The 23,729-nt window shown below is 36.9% G+C and overlaps 1 protein-coding gene across 16 annotated transcripts in view; it reads right to left on the bottom strand.

Moving 5' to 3' along the window:
* Positions 1-23,729, bottom strand: part of NEK10 (NIMA related kinase 10) — a 251,860-nt gene that overhangs the window by 66,791 nt on the left and 161,340 nt on the right. For 15 of the 16 annotated variants that reach the window (XM_063637016.1, XM_055285235.2, XM_063637000.1 and 12 more), the window contains 3 exons: positions 20,072-20,285; positions 1,478-1,661; positions 1,296-1,382 (listed from right to left, as the gene is read on the bottom strand). In XM_063637016.1, coding sequence (XP_063493086.1) covers positions 1,296-1,382; positions 1,478-1,661; positions 20,072-20,285 — 485 coding nt within the window. Of the gene's footprint in view, positions 1-1,295; positions 1,383-1,477; positions 1,662-20,071; positions 20,286-23,403; positions 23,567-23,729 lie in introns of those variants that run through there. The other variant, XM_055285340.2, reaches the window with a different exon arrangement.

Below are 23,729 nucleotides of genomic sequence, written 5' to 3'. Positions count from 1 at the left end.
TCAGGTTTGTTTAAGGGCTTTTTTTCCAAAGCTAATGTGCTAAACAAACAAAAACAACCCTGTTATTAATATCTAACAAAACACAATAAAATGTCATGCAATAAAATGTCATAACCATCCTTGCCAAGTTACCATATGCAAATTTAAGGGTCAAGCATCTCTTTCCTACCTTCCCACTAACCCTCCCACCATTGCTGCCAGGTATATAGAACACTAAACTTATCAGTCAGTAATAAACTTCTTCTGGAATTTGTTATATATGTTTCTATGCATAAATATTTTTTCCCATATGAGCTTCATGTTTTCCCAATCGCAAATTAATACACCTAGAAGGCAGGGATTTACAGAGAAAATAGGACAGAATATTGAAAACTGGGGTTGTCCCAGAAAATCTGGAACATCTAGTCATTATTTCGATGGATCAATTAAGTTTGGAAAGCACAAAGAATGTAGCTAAATCCTTAGGGTTCTACTTTGATCCTTAGAGAAGCTATTTTAAATGTTCTTTTATGAGATTTTCATAGTATAGTCACTGAGGAGAGAGAATTATTTTCACTTAATTTATTTCAGAATATTTCTATCTACAGTTTTTAATATTTTATCAACTTACTCTTTTCTAAAAAAAATTGTTTCTCTTCATTTTCTATTTTAACTTCTCTTTAACTTTAAGGTTTGTTCCATGTATTTTATTCTATCTCTCTTTATAATCTTTAAATTTTATCTAAATATGCCTTTTCCTTTTCTTTCCCATATCCCAGTATGACTATTTTCTTTACTGTTTTAAATTAAGAGTCAAGATTAACATTATGGACTGAATTTATATGTCATATTTTTTATAACTCTAAAAAAATTTCTTTTATTTTATTGTTTTAAATGTAACACATCCCTTTGGATTTATATAAATAAAATTGTACAAAAATTAGTCTATACCAAGACCAATTTCTTCTACAGGCTTTGAATTCATCTAACCAACAGGCTCATAAAAGGTCATGTCCATTACTCCTGTGGTTATTTGGCTGTCTCCAAGTTAGCTATCTTGACTCTCTAGTTAGAACCTGCAATTGCTGGTAGAAATAATAACTATTCATTTGACAGCTGAGAAAATATAAAACCACTGTGCTGGCTAACCTTTGGGCTCTGTCAGAGAGACAGACATATCTGTCCTAATTAGCAATGCACCTGAAAAACAAACCACTGGGTTATGTATATGGTGATATTTGCTTGACTCAAATATGATTTCCAAACCACTGTCTTCCGGAATCCCACAAATAGCAAATTGATAAAAGAAAGCTTACTGAATGTAGATTCTTTCAGAGGGCTTGAACTGGAGCTGCTGGAGTTATCCGAAATGTCCAATTCATCATCTACCTCTGAATATGTATCTGTACATTAATAAAAACAATAAAAAAGCAAATGAGTCTTGAATCAGGAAGGAGTCCAGAACACATTCATGTTGACACACCGCCACTAGCAGTACCTTTCTCAGTATTTTCCAGGTTGAAGTTATCATCTGACAGGATTTCGTCACAGGCCCTGTCTTCATCTTTACCACAGGAGGCCTGGAAGCCTTCAGGGGTCAGGTCTGCGCTTTCTGAAAGTTCACTTTTCAGGCTGGCTGCTCCACTGCTGCTGCTACTCAAGCTTGCCTTCTCAAAGGTCTCCTGGAAAGAGACACTCAGTTTTTCATAGCCTCTTTCTCCATCCTTCCTTCTATAGGACCTAAATCTTGTTAGAACATATATTAACTGCTTCAAATATCAATATAAATGTTTGATGCAGAAGAAGCATCAGTAGTTCCATCTATACACCTGTTATAGAATCTATTCAGTCCATAAATACAAAAAGATGCAGGTCTATAAGCTACATTGGATCAAAAAGGATGGAAGTGGCAAGAGTGCTCAGTAGAAAAGGCCCATACAACCCAGTGGCAGGGCAGGGGGCGGGGGTTGGGAATGTACTTCTATGAAATAGACTATATTAATTTAGGAGAAATTTCTCTCCTTTAAGTTTTTTCAAAAATATTTGATAGCAAATATTTTTGAAAATAAGTAAGGCTTATTCTCTTCAAAACTCCAGGAAAATTAGTAGCAGACAAAGCCAGGCCATGGAGAGTGAGAGGCAGGATCTTCCAAAAAAAGAAGAGCTACAGAGAACAGAACTTACAAACCACTTGGGACTCTAACACTACTGCCTGGCTTGAACACTCTCTGCAGAACTAGCCACAGGGTCCTCCTGAATCCTCCAAAACAGAAGGATGCATTTCCATTATGATAGCACTACAAAATCATCAATCTGGTTGTGTAATTCCACATTTCCCTAAATAATAGTATTAGAAACTGCAAAAATTATGTCTCAAGGGTCAATAAAAATTAAATAATTAACGTCACTAATGCTGGAAGTTTTCATTTTTCTAAGAAAAAGACCGTGCAGAAGGAATGACTATGAATCAGTAAAAAAGTACCACTTGTTTCTTTACCCAAGCAATTCCTAAGATGTTCATTGTATGGGGACTATTTGCAGCAAGTGTGAAGAGCCTTTTTAGGCGGTGAGGCTAAACAGTGCTGGCAAAGTAAAGCTACAGATCAGGTAGACCAAAAGACAAAGAAAGGCCGTGATGGAGGAAAGGATAACAGGCAGAGAGTGTGAGAAGAAAGAAAAAGGTGCATTTATTGAAGGGGAAAGAATTCCCTCTATGAATTGTGTCCAAGATGATTTAGTCGCAAATTACCTAGCACTTCTTGACTAAAAAGGCTCCAATGATGCTCATTTGAGAGACAGACTTATTTATTTCAGATTTATGTGTTTTTATTTTTTTTCCTACAGTAAAATGACACAGCTCCAAGGCACAGGTTTCTAAAAACTCCATAATAATAGAATTTGCGGATGAAGAAAACCTAAGAACTTAGGGATAACTAGAATCAGAAGTAAACCTCTAAAAGCTTTTATATGTTTATGTTCTACAGGTAAGATGAAAAGATTTTTAAAATATAAAAAACATTTGCGCATTGCAAACTGTCTGATCAATTGCTGTTTATTCTTTCTTTTCCCTGAGATTCTTTTCAGTGATTCTTCAAAGTTTCACCAATCTCCTTGCTTTGTTGAAGTTAATTTGCAGGTGAAGGAGTATTTTAACTTTGATTTTCCATAATTAGTACATCCAATGTTCGAAGGCTGTTTTATGACCCTGAGTTGTTAATTTCTGCTTCTGAGGTCCACCCGGGTTGGCTAACTTACAACCTGAGATGGGAAATGCTTTGGCCGCTCTCTGGCAAAAGATATACGCTACTCAGAAATTTTTCCAATGCCTAAGGCTAGTATGGGGCTTCTAAGGCCAGCCTCAGCTCTGCCACACTCAACCCCTGATACCAAATCCAGGAGCTCTTTCTAAGGCTCAAAACATTAGGGCAAAACCAACTCAACTTCTTCCATGCGTACCTTTTTTCTTGGTCCCAAACCACAAAACCCTTCTTCCTCTATCCTCAACTGAAGTCATTAGAAATTTACGTAGAAGTAAAAACCCAATTCAAGGGCTTTTCCTTTTATGACCTTTTTTATTCTAAGTAAATCATCTTCTACCCTATCCTGAAGACCACAGCTGGCATCTGCAACTTTTTAAGGACTTTACACCCAAGATGTGTCAACGTTACCAAGGTTGAAAAAAGATGAAGGAGAATTTTTGAATTGAGAAAACTTTTTGTTTTGTCGATGCAATTAAGATGCTGGAATTCGAATATCTCTAAAACTAGTAAAACTTTAACAAAGGCTTTGTTTCTCTTAAGAACAGTCATGGGGCCGGGCGCGGTGGCTCACGCTTGTAATCCCAGCACTTTGGGAGGCCGAGGCGGGTGGATCACGAGGTCAGGAGATCGAGACCACGGTGAAACCCCGTCTCTACTAAAAAATACAAAAAATTAGCCGGGCGCGGTGGCGGGCGCCTGTAGTCCCAGCTACTCGGAGGCTGAGGCAGGAGAATGGCGTGAACCCGGGAGGCGGAGCTTGCAGTGAGCCGAGATTGCACCACTGCACTCCAGCCCGGGCGACAGAGCGAGACTCTGTCTCAAAAAAAAAAAAAAAAAAAGAACAGTCATGGATAAAACATCAGAGGAAAACATTTTCTTTTTTTTTTTTTTTTTTATTTTATTTTATTTTATTTTATTTTATTTTATTATTTTTTTTCTTATTTTTTTTTATCATACTTTAGGGTTTTAGGGTACATGTGCACATTGTGCAGGTTTGTTACATATGTATCCATGTGCCATGTTGATTTCCTGCACCCATTAACTCGTCATTTAGCATTAGGTGTATCTCCTAATGCTGTCCCTCCCCCCTCCCCCCATCCCACAACAGTCCCCAGAGTGTGATGTTCCCCTTCCTGTGTCCATGAGTTCTCATTGTTCAATTCCCACCTATGAGTGAGAACATGCGGTGTTTGGTTTTTTGTCCTTGCGATAGTTTACTGAGAATGATGTTTTCCAGTTTCATCCATGTCCCTACAAAGGACGCGAACTCATCATTTTTTATGGCTGCATAGTATTCCATGGTGTATATGTGCCACATTTTCTTAATCCAGTCTATCGTTGTTGGACATTTGGGTTGGTTCCAACTCTTTGCTATTGTGAATAGTGCCACAATAAACATACGTGTGCATGTGTCTTTATAGCAGCATGATTTATAGTCCTTTGGGTATATACCCAGTAATGGGATGGCTGAGTCAAATGGTATTTCTAGTTCGAGATCCCTGAGGAATCGCCACACTGACTTCCACAATGGTTGAACTAGTTTACAGTCCCACCAACAGTGTAAAAGTGTTAGAGGAAAACATTTTCTTTGAACAAGTGAAGAGTCAGGAGAAGCTGGAGTCCCCACTGAAAAAGGCAATTCGAGACTTAAGGATGCTGGACTTGCAATCAAAACCCAAGAACTAATTGGGTCATAAATCAATAGTCACTTGTAACTGCCAAAATTTCATCCATGGGTAATTGACTGTTTGCATAAATTCTGATAAAGGGGAATTTACAGTCTGAGAGAGATGCTTTTTCAGACTCTGTATGCATAAAAATATGATAATATAGATGGATAGTTTTGGTTTAAAATTTGTATTTCTAGGCCAGGCATGGTGGCTCACGCCTGTAATCCCAGCACTTTGGGAGGCTGAGGCAGGTGGATCATGAGGTCAGGAGATGAAGACCACCCTGGCTAACAGTGAAACCCTGTCTCTACTAAAAAATACAAAAAAATTAGCTGGGCATGGTGGCGGGCGCCTGTAGTCCCAGCTACTCCTCGGGAGGCTGAAGGAGGAGAACTGCATGAACCCGGGAGGCAGAGCTTGCAGTGAGCCGAGATTGTGTCACTGCACTCCAGCCTGGGCGACAGAGCAAGACTGTCTCAAAAAAAAAAAAAAATCATATTTCTATAACAGTCCCTTGCAGCAGTTTTTGCTTCAAAAAAATTGATATAATTTTTGACCTTGCCATAAACCTTATGCCACACATTTTCTCTACCGTGATTTCTGGAGTTTTTCACTGTGAGTATTTGAGTATCCAGCTCTTTATAAAATTGTTCCGTGAAGAACTGGGGGCACTTTAGTCCGTTTTAAATCCTTCAGTGCTTTGCACAATGCCTTACACATAGCAAAGGCTCAATAAATAGTTGAGCCATTAAGTTGTCCTCAGAAGACACATCCAGCAAGTACATTAACCCATTAAAGGGATTTAGGCAAGAAAAAAGACAAAGTTTTTGGAGACAGAATTTGGCTGCTATCATCTTTTTCACTTTCTAATTACGAAGATTTTCCAAGGAGTAGGAGAGGGAGTTAACTAGATTTTTTTGGCATCTGCATGCATTTATCCTAGGAATGAATAGACACATTCTGGATATCAGTACGGCAGCAAGGAGAATACAATGCAAATCAGACAATAAAATTATCGCTGATATGGAAATCAGCACCATTATAGAAGATGCTTCCTGTCACCACGCTAGTATAGGCACAATTATGTTTAGCTCGGTTTTGCGCATTATAATGTAATATTTTTATGTGTGCAGCAGATCATAATACATTTTCAGTTGAATAGCAATTCTAACAGTAACAGACTGACATTACCCAAATTAACTGCTACAGTAGGAAAATTAAGGGCATCTATTTTATTAAAATCAGTGCAATTTTTAAAATTGCCAGAATGTTAGTTTTAGGAGAGAAAGAAAATCAAGAAATAAATATAAAGCATAACACCAGCTATATCCCATAGATGCTTTACATTAGAACTCTAAAAAATACACTATTTCTTTGTGTTCTGAAATATTCATATTCTATTAGGTATATTTTTACCCAGTTTCTTCCATCTGTTTTGTTAATAAACTGTACCCTTAAATATCTCAATTTAGTGCTACCAGGTGCTAGAAATTCATCTGGCTGAGGTGATCTTTTATCAGTGGCACTGCATTCTATGCTTTTCACGGATGATTGCACAAAGAAAATTCAAACTAGGAGACAGGCCATTGATTGCATACTATTATAAATAAACTTAGTTCCTACATTTTAAGGTATATTTTTAAAAATCAGCCAGTGTGGTCAGATGATTAAGGAACCTTGTGGACTAGACCATAGCTGAGTGAACTGCTCACTGTAGTGGTGAGATAGGAATCTTTTCTCCAGGCCTCCCTATGGAAGACTTGGCTTTGCCACATCAGACAGGTGGGCTGATGAAATAAGCCTGGAGCCTGGTCCCACCCCCCACCCAGTGGTAGATGGAAATCTTTCCATCTTTGATCCTGGAAGTTAGTTTTTGTTTATTTTTTAGAAATAGGTTCTCACTATGTTGCCCAGGCTGTTCTCGAACTTCTGGGTTTAAGGGATCATCCTGCCTCGGTCTTCTGAGTAGCTGGAAATACAGAGGCACACCACTGTGTCCAGCTTTCCCAAAATGGTTTGGATGGTAACATCGTCTATTTTCATCAGGGAATCTTGAAGAATTTCCCTTCTCCCATTCTCCACATACAGTTAAGAGAGCAATAGTTAAATTTAAACCAGAAAAACTGGTGTTTTGGGACCCTAAAAATAACTAATTTATATGGATTATATAATAAAAAAATATTCTCTTTCGGTTGGATCTTATCTATTTTGAACTTCTTAAATATTTACACAAAGCTAAAAATTTTACTGTCATGACATAGTTATGATCTCATTATTATGATACTATCTTAATTAGAACTTCTTAAAAGCACTATTACATATTAATGAGCTGTGATTAAATTAATTAGGGAATAAATTGGTCATTACAATTCAATCTAAAAATCCAGTATAAATTTATTATGGTTAAAAATGTTTCACTGTTATCCCATAACAAACCTAGTAGTGCATCAGAAATGAATAGATTTTCTATCACTTTTAACTCAAATACAGGTTTTCTAGAAGGAATAATACTAACAAAGAGGAGAAGAAAAACAATGTCATAATCTGAAATTATCATTTGTTAAGAATGCAGAAGATCTGGTCCATCACAACAATACTGACCACCATGTTCTTCTGAGACAGCAGACTAACATGCCAATAGAACTAAATGTATATACCAATATATTTAAAAGCATTTCAAATGAGGCCAGGATCAGGTAATTCTATTTAACATTTAAAAGAAACAATGGGGGCTGGGCATGGTGGTTCACACCTGTAATCCTAGCACTTCAGGAGGCTGAGGCAGACAGATCATTTGAGGTCAGGAGTTTGAGACCAGCCTAGCCAACAAGGTGAAACCTGGTCTCTACTAAAAATACAAAAATTAGCCACACATGGTGGCGGGCACCTGTAATCCCAGGTACTCGCAAGGCTGAAGCACGAGAATTGCTTAAACCTGGGAGGCGGAGGTTGCAGTGAGCTGAGATCATACTACTGCACTCCAGCCTGGGAAACAGAGCAAGACTCTGTCTCAAGAAAAAAAGAAAGAAACAATGGGCCAGGCATGGTGGCTCATGCCTGTAATCCCAGCACTTTGGGAGGCCAAAAGTGGACCGATCATTTGAGGTCAGGAGTTTGAGACCAGCCTGGCCAAATTGTGAAACCCCGTCTCTATTAAAAATATAAAAATTAGACAGGCATGGTGGTGGGTGCCTATAATCCCAGCTATTGAGGAGGCTGAGGCAAGAGAATTGCTTGAATATGGGAGGTGGAGGTTGCAGTGAGCCAAGATCACAACACTGCACTCCATCCTGGGTGACAGAGTGAGACTGTATCTCAAAAAAGAAAGACGGGAAGGGAAGGGGAGGGGAGGGGAGGGGAGGGGAGGGGAGGGAAGGGAAGGGAAGGAAAGGGAAGGGAAAATGTACAGAGAACAATTAAGTGGGCAAATTTTTTTTTTATTATTATACTTTAAGTTTTAGGGTACATGTGCACAATGTGCAGGTTTGTTACATATGTATCCAGGTGCCATGTTGGTGTGCTGCACCCATTAACTCGTCATTTAGCATTAGGTATATCTCCTAATGCTATCCCTCCTCCTCCCCCCACCCCACAACAGTCCCTGGAGTGTGATGTTCCCCTTCCTGTGTCCATGTGTTCTCATTGGAAATTTTTTGTTTCTCAAAAAAACAATGCCATTGAAATTTACCAATGCTTAAGGAATTAAAGAGTATGGAATTAGAAATGAGTGGTTATCAACAGGAATGAAATACACAAATTAGAACCTCATTAACACAGAGTTACATAAGGAAAGGTCAAGTTCTTGTTAAACTGCACATTTTGCACATGTTGTCAAAATTCCAAACTGATTAAATGCCAGTAGAGAAAGAATTAAAGGTCAAGAAAAAGAGTCACCATTGTCTTTTGCTTGGCCCACTGCAATCTCTTCTTAACCAATTTCCCTGATTTCATTCTTGGCTCTCAGTGGTTTATTCCTACTCAGCGGCCAGCTATATCATTTTAAAGCCTAGTGGTGCCACCTTGGCTTGCTCAGAACTCATATCACTCAAGTGCATGCCAGGGACTATGGCACCCGCATGTCCAACTGTCTCTCCCTGCTTTACTGCACTCTGGACACACAGGCCTCCTTGCTGTTCCCTGAGCTTGGCAGGCTCACTCCTACCTCAGGATCTTTGGGCATGCTACTCCTTCTGCTACCAATGTTGTGCCTTCAGATATTTGCAGAGCTCATCCCTTTAATGTGCAGTTGACCCTTGAACAACATGGGGGTGAGGGGCACCAATCCTCCATGCAGTCAAAAATCTATGTATAACTTTTAACTTTCTAAAAACTTAACTACTAATAGCCTACTGCTTACTAGAAGCGTTACCAATAACAGAAACAATTAATACATACTTGATATGTCATATGGTAAATATAGTTTATCTTCCTTGTGATTTTCTTAATAACATTTTCTTTTCTCTAGCTTGTTATTAAGAAAAACACAAAGAAGAGAAACTATATTTACTATTCATTAAGTGGAAGTGGATCATGATAAAGGTCTTCGTCTTTGTCATCTTCACATTGAGTAGGCTGAAGACAAGGAAGAGGAAGAGGAGGGGTTGGTTTTGCTGTCTCAGGAGTGGCAAAGGCAGAAGAAAATTCATGTATAAGTGGATTCATGCAGTTCAAACCCAGATTGTTTAAAGGTCAACTGTATTAAAGTCTCTGCCCAAATGTTATGTAATTATAAAGCCCTTCGCTGACATCCCTATTTAAAATAGCCTGTCTCCCTGTGTCTACAACCACTTTCTATTACCTTGCCTTCCTTTATTTTTGTTCATAGCACTTAAATATAGTTTTATTTATCTATTATTTGTCTTCCCTCACTATGAAGGAGGGAGTCTGTGGCTGTTTGGTTCACTACTGTATCAGGAGAATACTAGAATAGGTCCCAGGAAAGAATAAATGCTTAATAAATTTTGTTGAATAAGTAAAATAAAAGATTGATTTTTTAAAATGTTGCCAAGATTCTCCATGTTAAAACAAACGGTAAAAATAAAAATTGTAGGTATGATTTTTTGAAGAAATTGACAAACTTATTCTAAAATTAATAAGGAAATACAACAGACCTAGAATACCCAATTCAAATTTGACAATGAACAACAAAGTTGGAGGACTTACAGGGCTTGTTTTGAGACTTATTAAAAAGCTACAATATCAAAAGATACAGAGTTTCGGTTAGATGGGAGGATAAGTTCAAGAGATCTATTGCACAGCATGATGACTATACTTAATAACAATATATTGTATTCTTGAAAAATACTGAGATCGGATTTTAAGTGTTCTCACCACAAAAATTATACTGTGTGGTAATGTATGTGTTATGTGGTAACGCATATGTATGGTAATGCATATGTTAATTAACTCAGTTGAGCCATTCCACAACGTATATATATTCAAAACATCATGTTGTATACAATATATATAATTTTTTGCCAATTAAAATTAAAACATTTTTTAAAAGCTACAAAAATCAAAACGGTGTGATATTGGTCTAAGAAGAGATGTATAATCCATGGAACAGAATAGAGTTCAGAAATAGATCTGCAAGAAAGGGGAACCCTTGCAGACTGTTGGTGGGAATGTAAATTAGTACAGCCACTATAATGAATAGTATGGAGTTTCCTTTAAAAACTAAAAATAGAAATACCATACGATCCAGCAATCCCATTGCTAGGTATTTATCCACAAGAAAAGAAATAAGTATGTTGAAGAGATATCTGCATGCTCATTTTTATTATAGCACTATTCACAGTGGCCAAGATTTGGAATCAACCTAAGTACCCATCAACAGATGAATTGATAAAGAAATGGGGAATTTTTCAGTGATAAAAAAGAATGAACTCTTGTCATTTTCAACAACATGGATGGAACTGAAGGACATTACGTTAAGTGAAATAAGCCAGGCACAGAAAGAGAAATACAAAATGTTCCTACTTATATGTGGGAGCTAAAAAATATGAATTCACGGAGATAAAGAGTGGAATAATGGTTACCAGAGGCTGGGAAGAGGAGAGGAGAGGGGGGATAAAAAAGGAACAGTTGGGCACAAAAATACAGTAAGATGCAAGGAATAAGATTTAGTGTTTGGTAGCAAAATAGGGTGGCTATAGGTAACAATAATTTATTGTATATTTTAAAATAACTAAATGAATGCAATTGGAATGTTTCTAACACAAACAAATGATAAATGTTGGAGGTCGCTGATACCCCAATTACCCTGATTTGATCATTAAACATTTTATGCTTGTATCAAAATTTCACATGTACACAATAAATATGTACAACTATTATGTACCTATAATAATTAAAACTTTAAAACTTAAAATTTAAAAATATCTATAAACAAATAAAAAAGTAAATAGATCTACATATATATTGTCAAGCAATTTTCAATAAAGATGCTTAGCAAAATCCATGGGAAAAGACTAGACATTTAAAGAAGTGATGCTGGAAAAACTGGATCCCCAAAAGGCCAAAAAAAAAAAAAGTCAATCTCCTCATTATTCTATACACAAAATTAAATCAAAAGGGATCATAGGTCTAAAACATTTACAAAAATATAAAGAATTCTATTTTTGCAACCATGGGGTAGGCAATAATTTCATCACAAAGAGGCAAAAAACACTGACCACCACAAACAACTACATGAATAAGTCTTTATGAAAATTAAAATTTTCTGCTTATCCAAAAAATGCCATTAATTAAAAAAAAACAGGCAAGCCATAGACTATACAAAATGTTTGCAATACGTATGTTTGACAATAGGCTCGTTATCTGGCATATATAAAGAACTCCTACAAATCAACAAAAACAGACAAGTAATCCAATAAAATCACAGGCGAAAGATTTGAACAGATATTTAACACATACACACACACAAAGATACATAAATAGCTAAAAATCAAACATAAATGTGCTCAACATCATTGATCATCAGGAAAATGCAAACTAAACCAGAAAGAAGTACCATTACACCGCAAAGGCTAAAATTGGAAAGACTGACAATACCCAATATTGGCAAGGATGTGGAACGCCTGGAACTCTCATATACTGCTTCTGAAAGTGTTAAACAGTACAATTTTGAAGAACTATTTGGTGCTTTCTTTAACAGTTAAACATACAACTACCTATAACCCTGAAATTCTATTTCTAGGTCTTTATCTAAGAGAAAAAAGTTATAAATATTTTTGTATGGGTCTTTTTGTAAATATGTTTTCAACAGTCTTAGGAAATTCCAAATCTGGAGAAAACATAAGTGTTCATCAACAGGAGGACAGATAAACAAATTATGGTGTAGTCATATAATTTAACACTGCCTAGCAATATGAACAAATTACTAATACACACCATGTGGGGGAATCTCATAGATATTTTGTCATGGAAAAAAAGCCAGCCACTAAAGAGAACACATGTTTTATTTAAATGAAGTCAAACAACAGGCAAAAGTAATTTATAGTGACAGAAATCACCAGTCTTCATCCTGGGGCAGAGAATTGTATAGAAAGAGGCTTAAGGGAACATTCTGAGGTGAGATAAATGTTCTGATTCTTGTTTGGGGTGGGGGTTACACATGTGCCAAAAGCCCCAGAACTAGGCACCTAAAGATGTGTACATTTTACTACATGTAAATCATATGTCAATAAAAAAGAGAGAATTGTAGTGTCGATGTGAGAATTGTGTCTGTATTTGTGAGGGAGCCTATAAGGCATTGCTTTATTTTCATATAACATAATGAGCATAGAACATTTCCAAAACAAGTCATGATTTTTCCTAATATTTCTCTTCCTACATCATTATTTGTAGCATTTTCACAGGCTTAGGAGAAATTCAGTCAACAATTAACCAGACAATAAAAGCAAAGATGTTCACAAAAATATTGTCCTTTAAAAACACATCATTTTCTACATGGCTTAATTTAATCTCCTAGCAGAGGATTGCAGACACATGCCTTTAGTGGTGTGCTCAGCAATTGTAAATGACATATGGTATAATAAAAATAAAGCAACCCAGATAAATAAATGGCACTTTTTAAAATTTGCATTAAAAAAAGAGAATCTAGATGCTTACATATCTGTTCAGTTCTTATATGCTCAACTTTAAAGACATCTGAGAATTTATGAAAAATATCAGTATCTGTCAATGTCTGCTAAAAATCATAGATTAGAAAACTACAGTAAGAATTTTATAACAAAGAAGTGAAGTTATGAACGGTTTGTGAATTTAAAAAATAATATTTGCTAATAATTGCTCTACCAGCCTGGTCCTCCAAAGTAGATAGAATTTAAGATGACACTTATGTATGCCATATTTTGACTCTTTGGCAATATCAAATCATCATAGGAATCTTTTTTTAGATTCACCAAAAGCTTAGACAAAATTTTTAGGACTCACTACATGAGCATTTACTTATTGTCCTAAGCATGAAACAATTTACCAAGATCAGATATGTTTTTTTGGAAAATAGTTTGGGTAGGAATGTGGAGGATGGCTAAAGGAGGGAGATGATCCCCGATAATCTGGATGGAACTGATTTAATCAGGTGGCAGGTCTCCAAAGTGGAGCTGAGGCATCTCTGAGATGAGGAAGAGATTCAGCCTGTGGACAACAGCTTCAGCCCATGACCAAGATTTCCAGCCTGCTCCTCCTGCCAACCATCCCTATGCTATTTAGCACTTGCCTCGTCAGTCCCCACAATCATGTAAGCCAGTTCCTTGCAATAAATATCTGAATATGTATCTACTGCTGGTTCTGTTTCACACATTTTGTGCAGGACTGTCAATGTATATGACATATCAGCATCCTTGGCTGCTAACAGTGATAAACAACAATTATACCACCCCACCCCCAGTACATACATTCCTTAATGGCCCCTAGTGGACAGTGCAGAGGTGATATACTGACTGAATCACTTGGTAGAGGTAAGGAAAAAACTAGAGACAAGAAAGTTGGATCTTGCAATGATCCAATGCAAGATAATGAGAATGAGAACTGAAAGGATAAGATGGATTTGTCAGACATTTCAAAGACAGAATTAGTAGAGCTTGCTAACAAAATGAATACAGGATTTCAGAGAGTGTGAACTGAAGATGTCAAGCTTACAATTAAGGTGATATGAGGAGACAGAACATGGCTGATCAAGGGAGGAGAATCCATTCATTGTGGACTTGCCGAGCATAAGTACCTGTTAGACATGCAGGTAAATGTTCGGTTCAAAATATAGGTCTGGCACACAGAGAGACTGAGATCAGACAGGCAGCTTTGGTGATCTCCAGCAAATGGGTGTGGAAATAATGTTGTGAAACACATCCCGACATATCTTGCCTTCGCAGAAAATGTTGTGCACTTCTCCAGAGCTCTTTTCTTCTACTATTAAGACAAGTTTATGAGGCTGAGATTTATAGACCCAGGAGAAGATAGGGGAAAAGAATACCTGGAGAAAAAGAAGGATATAATAAATGCAAGGGTAGCTTCTGGCAGAAAGGTGAAACTGGAAATTTCTTCTGGAGCTCAAAATAAGAGCCTGCCAGAAGGAAGAGAAAATGAAAGAGCAAGTGCAAGCCTCCTTGTTTTTCCTTCTCACATCCACTCCAGCAGATGTGAACCTTGGGATTAGAGCTGGGCTGTTGATGGAGATACACAGAGAGTTTGAGGGGGAAACTGGGGCACAGACAGAAAAGACTGGGAGCTTTGAAGAAGCTTCATGATCATCATAACACTATATACATAAGGCCCATGAGAGCAGAGGCCTTGTCTATTTTGCTCACTGTGGTATACTTTGTACACATAGTGCCTGACACCTATTAGGCACTCAGTAAATACTTGTTGAATGAATAATTGCATTGTAGGCACCTGGGATAGAAGAATAGAAAAGGATGAAAAAGGCACTGGAGCTGATGGGGCTGAGATAGGGTCCCCTAGTGCCGGTGAGTTCCCCATGGGCTGTGTGTGGTGTGGATGGGAATCCAAAGCCCCCACGTGTCTTGTGCCAATGTAGAAGACAGCTCTGGGGCTGGCAGGTGAGTTCACTTGGCCATCACTGCACTGAGGGCCACAGAGTAGGCTGTTTAAACTAAGAATGCCAAGAAAGTCACAATCAAGCCTCAGAGCATCAAAAGTAGTAACCCCAAGTTGAGAGTTGGGGCATCATGTGTAATTCCTTGGGTTTAAACCATGATGATAAAAGAGGCCATGAGTTACAGATGCCATAAACGTTTAATAAGGACAGAGGTCAGCATCCCAAAATCACAGGGTTCATGTCGTCTAAGTTCAGCAGGGGCCAATAGAAGAAGACCAGAGCCCCTGCCCCTCTCTCATCAACATGGAGATGCTTAAGCTTTCTCCTGTACTCTGTTGCCATCTTCGAAAGAGGGCATGGAGAAGAGAACCCTTGGGACGGTAAAAAACTTTTAGACCAAAAGAGACTGATATAATTGATCCTGACTACTACTACTATTTTCTGCTACCAGCACAAACAGGGGTTCAGATATATAATTATAGAAAATAAAGTTTCCATCTTGTACACCAATTTTTACCCAAATTCATATGAAATGAAATACCATGGGACTAGATGGAGACCAAGGGAAGTGCAAGAGAGGCAGAACATTTAAAGTTAAAAGGCCAGGGATGGAAGAGAAAATGAGCAAGAGTATTCAAAGAGAGAAGACAGAAACCAGGACAGAGGAGTGTAATGGAAAACACTGGGGGGTAAAAAACATTAAAAAGCAGGTATGTACAATAAGAAATAATTAGCCAGTAGTGAGGTGGAGCTTGCAGTGAGCCGAGATTGCACCACTGCACTCCAGCCTGGGCGACAGAGTGAGACTCCATCTCAAAAAAAAAAAAAAAAAAGAAAGAATTAGTTCATAGTTTGGCAATTTGCTTGTTAGGTATTTTGGAGAAATTCAAAGTTTTAGTCCACGTTACCCACAGGATTTAATTCAAACAGCTTAATGAGGTATTCACAAACATCCATCATCTAGCTCCAGCCTACTTCCCCAGGCTTTTCAAACTACACATATAAAAATATGCATTGTAAATCAGCAGACGCAGTTTTTGGTCCTGGGGCTGTCTCTAACTAGCTAGATGACCTTGGACAAGTCTTTTAACTTCTCCTGGTTTCCTTTTCCTTGTGCAATTAAAACATAAAACAAATCCATTTCTAAGTTTGATTCTTAGTATTAAGTGAGCTGAGCTGGAATTTCTGCACTTAACGTTATTCTTTTCCATCAAGGAGTGATTTCCTTATCTAGTTATCAAGACCCTATCTTCCTTTGGCTCTGAGATCCTCCTCCCTAGGCCTCATTAATTCATTTCCCTCCCTTATCTCATTTATTTACCCAAACTGTTCGGAATCATTAGAAAGTTCCTCCTGCATATGCACATCTATCTTGTCTTTCCAAGTAGATTATCAGCTACTTCATGACTGGGGTCATTGTTTATATTTTTTTATAAACTTCACTATACCAAACATAATGCCTTACATTCAGAAGACATCCAACAAATGCTTGTTCCTTCATTATTAATTATATACCACAGGGATTTTCAATCTTTCTCTCTTTGTGTTATAGATGTGAAAGCAGTTCTCCAAACTGAACAAACTTACTAAACTAGTAAAAAGAAATCATCATTCAGCCTTTAAATAGGGAGTGGTGAAGACAAACTTCCTGTCAAATTTCACTGGAAAAGTAGTTGTGATTCCTCCAAGCCTCGCACTGAGAGCATGCTTCTCTCATGATTTCTCTTCAGTCTCCCTGGAACACTCAATTCTGCTCCATTTGTACACTTAGAAATATGCTTTTCTCACCCATTTAAATATTAGTCTAAAGCTGTCTCTACAAAATCCCAATAATTCTAACGGAATTGAAGCTTTCCATTCATTCTCCAGGTTTTGTCAGGCTGAATTTCTTTAATACACATTATTGTATTTGTTGGGAAAGATATAAGCAGTAGACTCTTCAGAAATGTCTTTGATTGATTTTTCTGCCTGGGATATAAGATCGAAAGGGTAATGATTCTCTGTGTTCACTATACTGTGAACAGTGCCAAAACATGGATCACGATTTTCACTATTATGATGCCACAATACCCTCTACATGACAATATTCTAATTATTACACATTTAAGTTAAAATTTTACTTCCTTTTACTCTGCGTGATTCTTATCATTCTCAACTCTATGCTCTCCTTATGATCTCTAATTTTAAGTTGTAAGAATCAGAAAACATTCTTCAAAAGGAAAGGTTTGCTTCACTTTCATAGTGGGTAAACCACAGCACGCAGAGTGAACTTTTTAGTGAAGACTTCCCTGTCCTTCTAAAATACATATTAGTACTTACCTTTACTAGGCCACTATAAAAATTGCCATAATTAAGAATAGACTAAAATATGAAAGTAAATAGAATACTTCCCCATGAAATAGAAACTTTTAATGTTTCTTATCAATTGTTTGCTTACCCACTAATTTGCAAAATTTCAGTAATTCACAGTGGATCTCCTTATTGATGTTGGGAATTCATAAAGTTCTACTGAACCCACTAATTTCTCTTTCCCTTGACTATAATTTATCACTGGATTATGTAACTGCATTATTGATAATAACTGATCTGGGAGAACATTTCAGTATATCTGAAATAAGATAATCATAATACTGCTTAAGAAAAAAGAGTCATAAAATTTTACACCTATAATTTTTCTGCAGCAATGGTGTAGATGTAAGTTTTTAAAAATAATAATTGGTCCCCAGCGAAAAAAATGCCAATTAACTGCATACTGTCTTTTGATGAAACGCAATCTTACTTCCTTCTTGCTTCTTTAATAAAGCTGCATTTTTTCCTTTCAGTTAACATTTGGTTAACCTTGAAATGAAACTACATCAGTAGACTTAAAATAGTGCGAAAGGAGAAAGTATTGTATGACTATTTAAAGCAGGAATATAAACTTTGCTTTGAAGTAAAGCATTTCTGTATGGTCCATAAAAACCTGAATGCTCAATGAGGGCACTGAGGCTGGCTAGCAGCAGGTGCTAATATATATGCATTAACTGTATGCCTGACATAAGGATTTAATGTAGAGACTACTTGGACAAGTTAGCACTAGATTAACAAGTTCCATCAACAAATTATTCTAACAAAAGCTATGCTCATTTATATAACTGATGCTATCTTACAATTTACGCCACTTTTAAAGTCTTGCAATATATTCAAACACATTAGCTCATTTATCCTAGTACCCTCTGAGGTAGATAATATCCTCCACCCCTTAATTTACAAATGAGTATACAACCTCTGGAACATTAAAATCCCTCCCTTGGCTTCAGAGCTTTCCCTTTATTTTACCTGGCGATAGCCTGAAAATTATATTTCTATAGCTAAAATGACTCTCCAAATACATATGGAAATACTGATAGAGGAAACTATATGGTATCTGGGATTTACTTCAAAATAATCTGGGGAAGGAAGGAAGCAGGTGGGAATAGAGATGATACAGGATTAGCCCTGAATAGCTAACTGTTGAAGCTGGGATGGGTACAGGAAGCAATCTTTGCATTTATAAATGTTTGAAATTTTCCACAATAAAGAATTTTTTAAGCTGAGAAGTACAAATAAATAGATAAGTAATGGTCCTTCTCAAGGTGTTTTGCTAAAGATAACAGACTTTCTGCTGTTAGATTGTAAACTAATGCCACTCAGCTCCACATCAGCCACACGAATCTAATATGAAATGACTCTTTCACATACAACTGGAAATTAGCTAAGTAGCTCTGCAGTGCAGAACTTAATAATAGAAGGCCCCAAATACCTAAGATATCTAGAAATAGCTAAATCTCTTGCATTTTAGTCTACTAGGAATACTCTATTTAGAATGCAACATGACATACACAGAATGATGCATTGTTGCCTAGTTACTATTAAGTCAGGTAGTAAAATAAAAAGCAAAGTGAGCTCTAACTCCCTGTCTGAGATTTAACTGTGTTTAGTAAGGGCTATAACTCCAAGTTATATGCTCCTTTACATAAACATATAACTTAAATAATCATCATGGAGTGTTCTGCAAAATTACAGCTAGGCTCAGCATTTAAGGCAATGAAGATGAAAGAGTTTCCTTCCCAAATGAAAACTGCATTCAGTCTTCAACTTCTGGATTCCAAATACCTGAAGACAAACCCACTAAACAGTAGTACTTTCCTTCTTTTCAGAAAGCAGTTCACTGGAAACACTGTTATTCAAGAAATCAGAACTGCCTCTCTGAGACCAACTTCTTACATAATTTTCCCAGCTGAGATGGAGCAGGTCCTTAGGATCCTGGGAAGGAATTTAATGACCAGGTACCCTAAGAAAGAGTTTTATGATCCAATTGCCTTGGGCCCACCCCAAGGACAGGAAAAAAAAAAAAAGGGTGAAAGTCCCCTTACGAGGTCGACACTGGGTGGAGGCCCAAAGCATGAGCAAACAACAGAACATTGATAGTGATTGCAACAAAGACACAGAAGAAAGAAAATAAGAGACAGCAACAAGAGCATCACTGGCACCATCGCTTGCACATGTGGACATTTGTAGCTTTGGCATCTCTTTTCCAAGCAATGTTCAGAAATATACTTAAATATCGAAACAATCTAAAGGTTCTTGGCAAGAAAAATAAGACATATTCTGATTTGAAGCATGGCAACATTATTTATACCACAAACAGCAATGAAAGAAATTGCAAAGACCAATACGAACAATTTTAAAGGCAAATATTATTTCCTTCTCTGAATTAACTCACAACATTTTCATCCGTATTCCCAAAAGTTGCAGTCAGATTGCTAAAGAAATTAAATATAAGCATTCACTGCTAATTTTACAGTCTGTAACTTAAACTTCGCTAAGAGAACTTTGTGATACCTCTGATTTTTGCAAAAATACAATAAATTATGGATTCATTCTTAGGAAGGTCAGTCATATTTAATTATTTTAATTTGTGTATAAGATACAGAAATGGATATAAATACGTAACTATACTACTGAAATACTGCATGTAACTATTTTTCTAACTTTTGATGAATGTTCCTTAAAACAAGCATGAACAACTTCAGACAGCCCATTGGAGCGCATCATGAACAGATTGAAATATTTGCACTTACGTGAGATAGAAGAGCCAGCTCATGGTGACATGTGACGGTGTTCCGGTTGGCTTCCATAAAATACCTTTGTGTGCGTCTTCGTTCCCGTTCTAGCTTCTTCTCCAAGGACAACTGGGATGTAGATAAGTTGTCTAAATATTTCATCATGACATCTGATATCATCGAACTGACTTCTACAATATCTGGACGAGCTTCCGCATCAGGAGTGAGGCACCTAAGATAACATAAGATAATTATAACACTCTGGTCAATGTTGGGAGCAGGCCACAGAGTGTAAAGGGTCAAGGTTAAACCACTGTGTGTCCACTATGGTATTTTCACCTAAGGTAACCTGGGATAAGATGGATATCAAGCACAGCTTTGAGTCCAAGACTTCTCAAAAGGCATATGGAAAGCTAAGGAAGGAAAAAGAGGCAGTGTTATTCTCTTTGCACTTGGGCTGGAAGGTAAGGGTTCCAGGCTGAGCATGAAGATGCTCTTTGGATGGGCAGATGGGACCATCTTCTCCTGCATGGGGTGGCTGCTTTCTGAAATCACTGCCAACTCACTGGCAGGTGAAAAAAAAAAAAAAAAAAAGCCCAGTATCTAAGCCTTTCATTAGTGTGGATATTCTGAATTCTTAGACTGCAGATGTTTAAGCTGCTTCAAGGTAATATTGGCAGCTGAATTATCAGCTGAGCTTTTCTAAAAATCAAAAAAAAAGCAACATAAACTAGTTTTATAAATTATATAGCTACATATTATGGTATATGGGAATGGAAATGACCTTTGTTCTCCTGGCATATAGTCATCTCCTTGCCCAAGGTTACTCTCCTGGTCCTGTATTTGCCATCACTAGAAAAGGCACCACAAAGAAGATGCAGTTTAGCATCATAACTCAGCATGCAGGCTCTGGATCATTTTGCTGGGGTTTAAAACCTCATTTACCATTTATTAGGTCAGATCCTGGGCAAGTTACATAGCTTCTAAGACTCAGATAGCCCACCTGTAAAATGGGATAATTATAGTATCTACCTCATTAAACTGGTATGGAGTTTGAATGAGGTAATCTCTGTGAAGTGCACACACATTGTAAAATTTCAATACATTGAAAACAAAATCCACACTTTTATGTATCCTCCATCTCTTCCTACATTTAACAAACACTAAGTCCTGTGACTTCTACCTTCTAAATATTTCTTGAATCCACATCCTTCCCCTGTAATCCCACAGCTATTTGGCTATTACAACGTCACTTACTTGGACTACTGAAAGAGTCTCCTAAATAACACACTCATTTCTTGTCTACCTCTGGTCTGTACTGTAAACTGCTAACCAGAATAATATTCCTAAATCTGACTATATTATTTCTCTACTCAAAATTCTTCAATAGTTCTCATGGTCCAATAGGATAAAATTAAAATTCCTAGAATGCTATACAAGGTCTCTCTTGAACTGGCCCTTAAATTCCTCCACTCTTTCCCCTCCTCCATCAACACATCCAATGCAGCTACCTGCACTTCCCCAAATAGCACCTGTCTCTCCTATACCCCCATTTCTTTGCTTATTTTATTCCACATGCTTGATTTCTTTCTTTTTTTTTTTTTGCCAATGGTATGTTGTCTTTCCCAGCCACCATCTCTTATATACTTGCCAAAATCCCACTCTTTTTCCAGGCTCCATTAGGAATACTTTTGGACTGCCCTCAGACAGATATCCTGAGCCCCTTTTGTACATTCTTTTTGCACCATTTGCACTTAAGTACTTAAAACTATTGTAATTATTTCATTATAATGGTCTGTTTCACCACTAAACTGGAAACTTCTAGAGAAGAGGGACAGGTGTCCCCTTCACTAAGATCTCCCAGCATATACAATGGAATCTGAGTCCTGATAGGTATTCAGCAAATGAATGAATGAATCAATGAATAAATCCACAAACAAACTCAGCCTAACATCTAAAAAGTTTACCTACACATAACCCAAAATATTTAGCCATAGACTTTTGGATTCCCAGGAACATTTCCTACCAGAAGTTCCAGGATAGTCTCGTTGCTCTGAAATGACTCCCTGCTTAGGTATTTCAGAGAAATTCTTAAGAGCAACTGAATCAGAGTAATAATACATGCTAAAGATTGTCTACCAATGATTCTGTAAACAAATAAGCATAAAATCTGGTCCTAAAAAAAATTGGGGATATTCTCACCACATCCACTTTGTCCCCACTCCACTCTGAAAGGCCAGATGGAAAGAATTAGGATATCTTGTTCAATTACATTCATGTCATGTTTTAAGATACAAAGAATTGAAAGGGGTGAAAAATATAAAGATCCATTTGTCCTTGGAGCTAGCTGAAAGTATTAACTTTGTTAGTCCTCATGACTGCTTCTGAAGCAAAGCACCAGGCAGCTTATGCAACCAGGCACAGAGAGAGAAAAATAAGGCAATTATTTTAATAGAATATTTTATGCGTAAAAGGAAATGTTCTCCCTTTTTAAAAAGTAAACAGACAATATTCTCTTAATAGCATACTGGTAGGTAAAAATAGTAATCCTAGTACTGAGCAGAACAAAAAAATATATTTATTTTCTGCCCCAAACTCCTCAGGGTTGCTAAGTTATTCTCCCAATTTGAAGGCCTGCTAGGAAAGACAAGTTTCAATAACAAATGTGCTTGTATACCACATGAGCAAACAGGAAAAAGGAAACATGCTGCACATTAGAAATGCAAACTGTGTGAGCTCTACTTGACAAGGATGTGAAAAATAATGAGAAGATAGTAAAATAGAGAAAAGAAGATATATATGATTAGAAATAATATATTGTTTAGGAATGATTATAATAAAAGTTTCTGTCAAGAGCTGTCTTCTATTTCAAAGGCTCTATCAAATTACTAAAGATTGGCTGTGAGCCTGATCTTTTGCTGAGTCATAAATGATCATTAGGAACACTTGCCTTTATGTGTCCCTTGCATCACTGCTTTAAGAAAACAGGAAATTTGAGTTTGTTCCCTAATTCTTTCAGAACTCAATTTTTTAATACTAAAAATCCAAAGTAAATTAAATATGCAATTGCATATAATGCATGATTGATTTCAGTTTTAAGTCAAATTTTCTGAAGATAAAACTTTATTTGGAATGTAAACCCAGACAATGAGGAGTCTTAACTTTAAACGGAAATAAATTTATTACAGAATGCACCCTGCAATCTTAATTTATTGTCAGATATAAAGTTGAATTGTCAGTTCTAACTTATTATGGCATCTTAGTATTTTAAATTAAAAGCAACCTCAAATTAAGAAGCTCTTTCCCTCAGCAAAGCCTTCACAGATGCTGGTCTGCGAAATGCTGCTTACTATTTGAGAGTTAATGAAATGTTCCAGGTCTCAGATTACATGTCCTTTCTTCAGAGAAACTTTTTGCAAATTCCCAGAGTAAGACAGGTCCTTCTGTAATCTCTCATTGCCCCCTTTACCATTTTTCGTCACATTTATCACAATTTGCTTTATAGACTTCATTCTGTAAATAATATAATATCATTATTAATAATAATAATACCTAATTTTATTGAGTGCCTACAACTTGCTGGGTACTGTGTTAAGTGTGTCAAAAGCACTATCCGATTTAAGCTTTAAAACAAGCCCATGAAGTTAACGGAGGAGACCACCCTCATATTGTCTTA

Source organism: Symphalangus syndactylus, chromosome 1 (genome assembly GCF_028878055.3).
Source record: "Symphalangus syndactylus isolate Jambi chromosome 1, NHGRI_mSymSyn1-v2.1_pri, whole genome shotgun sequence".
Lineage (NCBI taxonomy): Eukaryota > Metazoa > Chordata > Mammalia > Primates > Hylobatidae > Symphalangus > Symphalangus syndactylus.
Note: the sequence above shows the minus strand (reverse complement) of the source record. Positions and strands in the feature narration are given on the sequence as shown.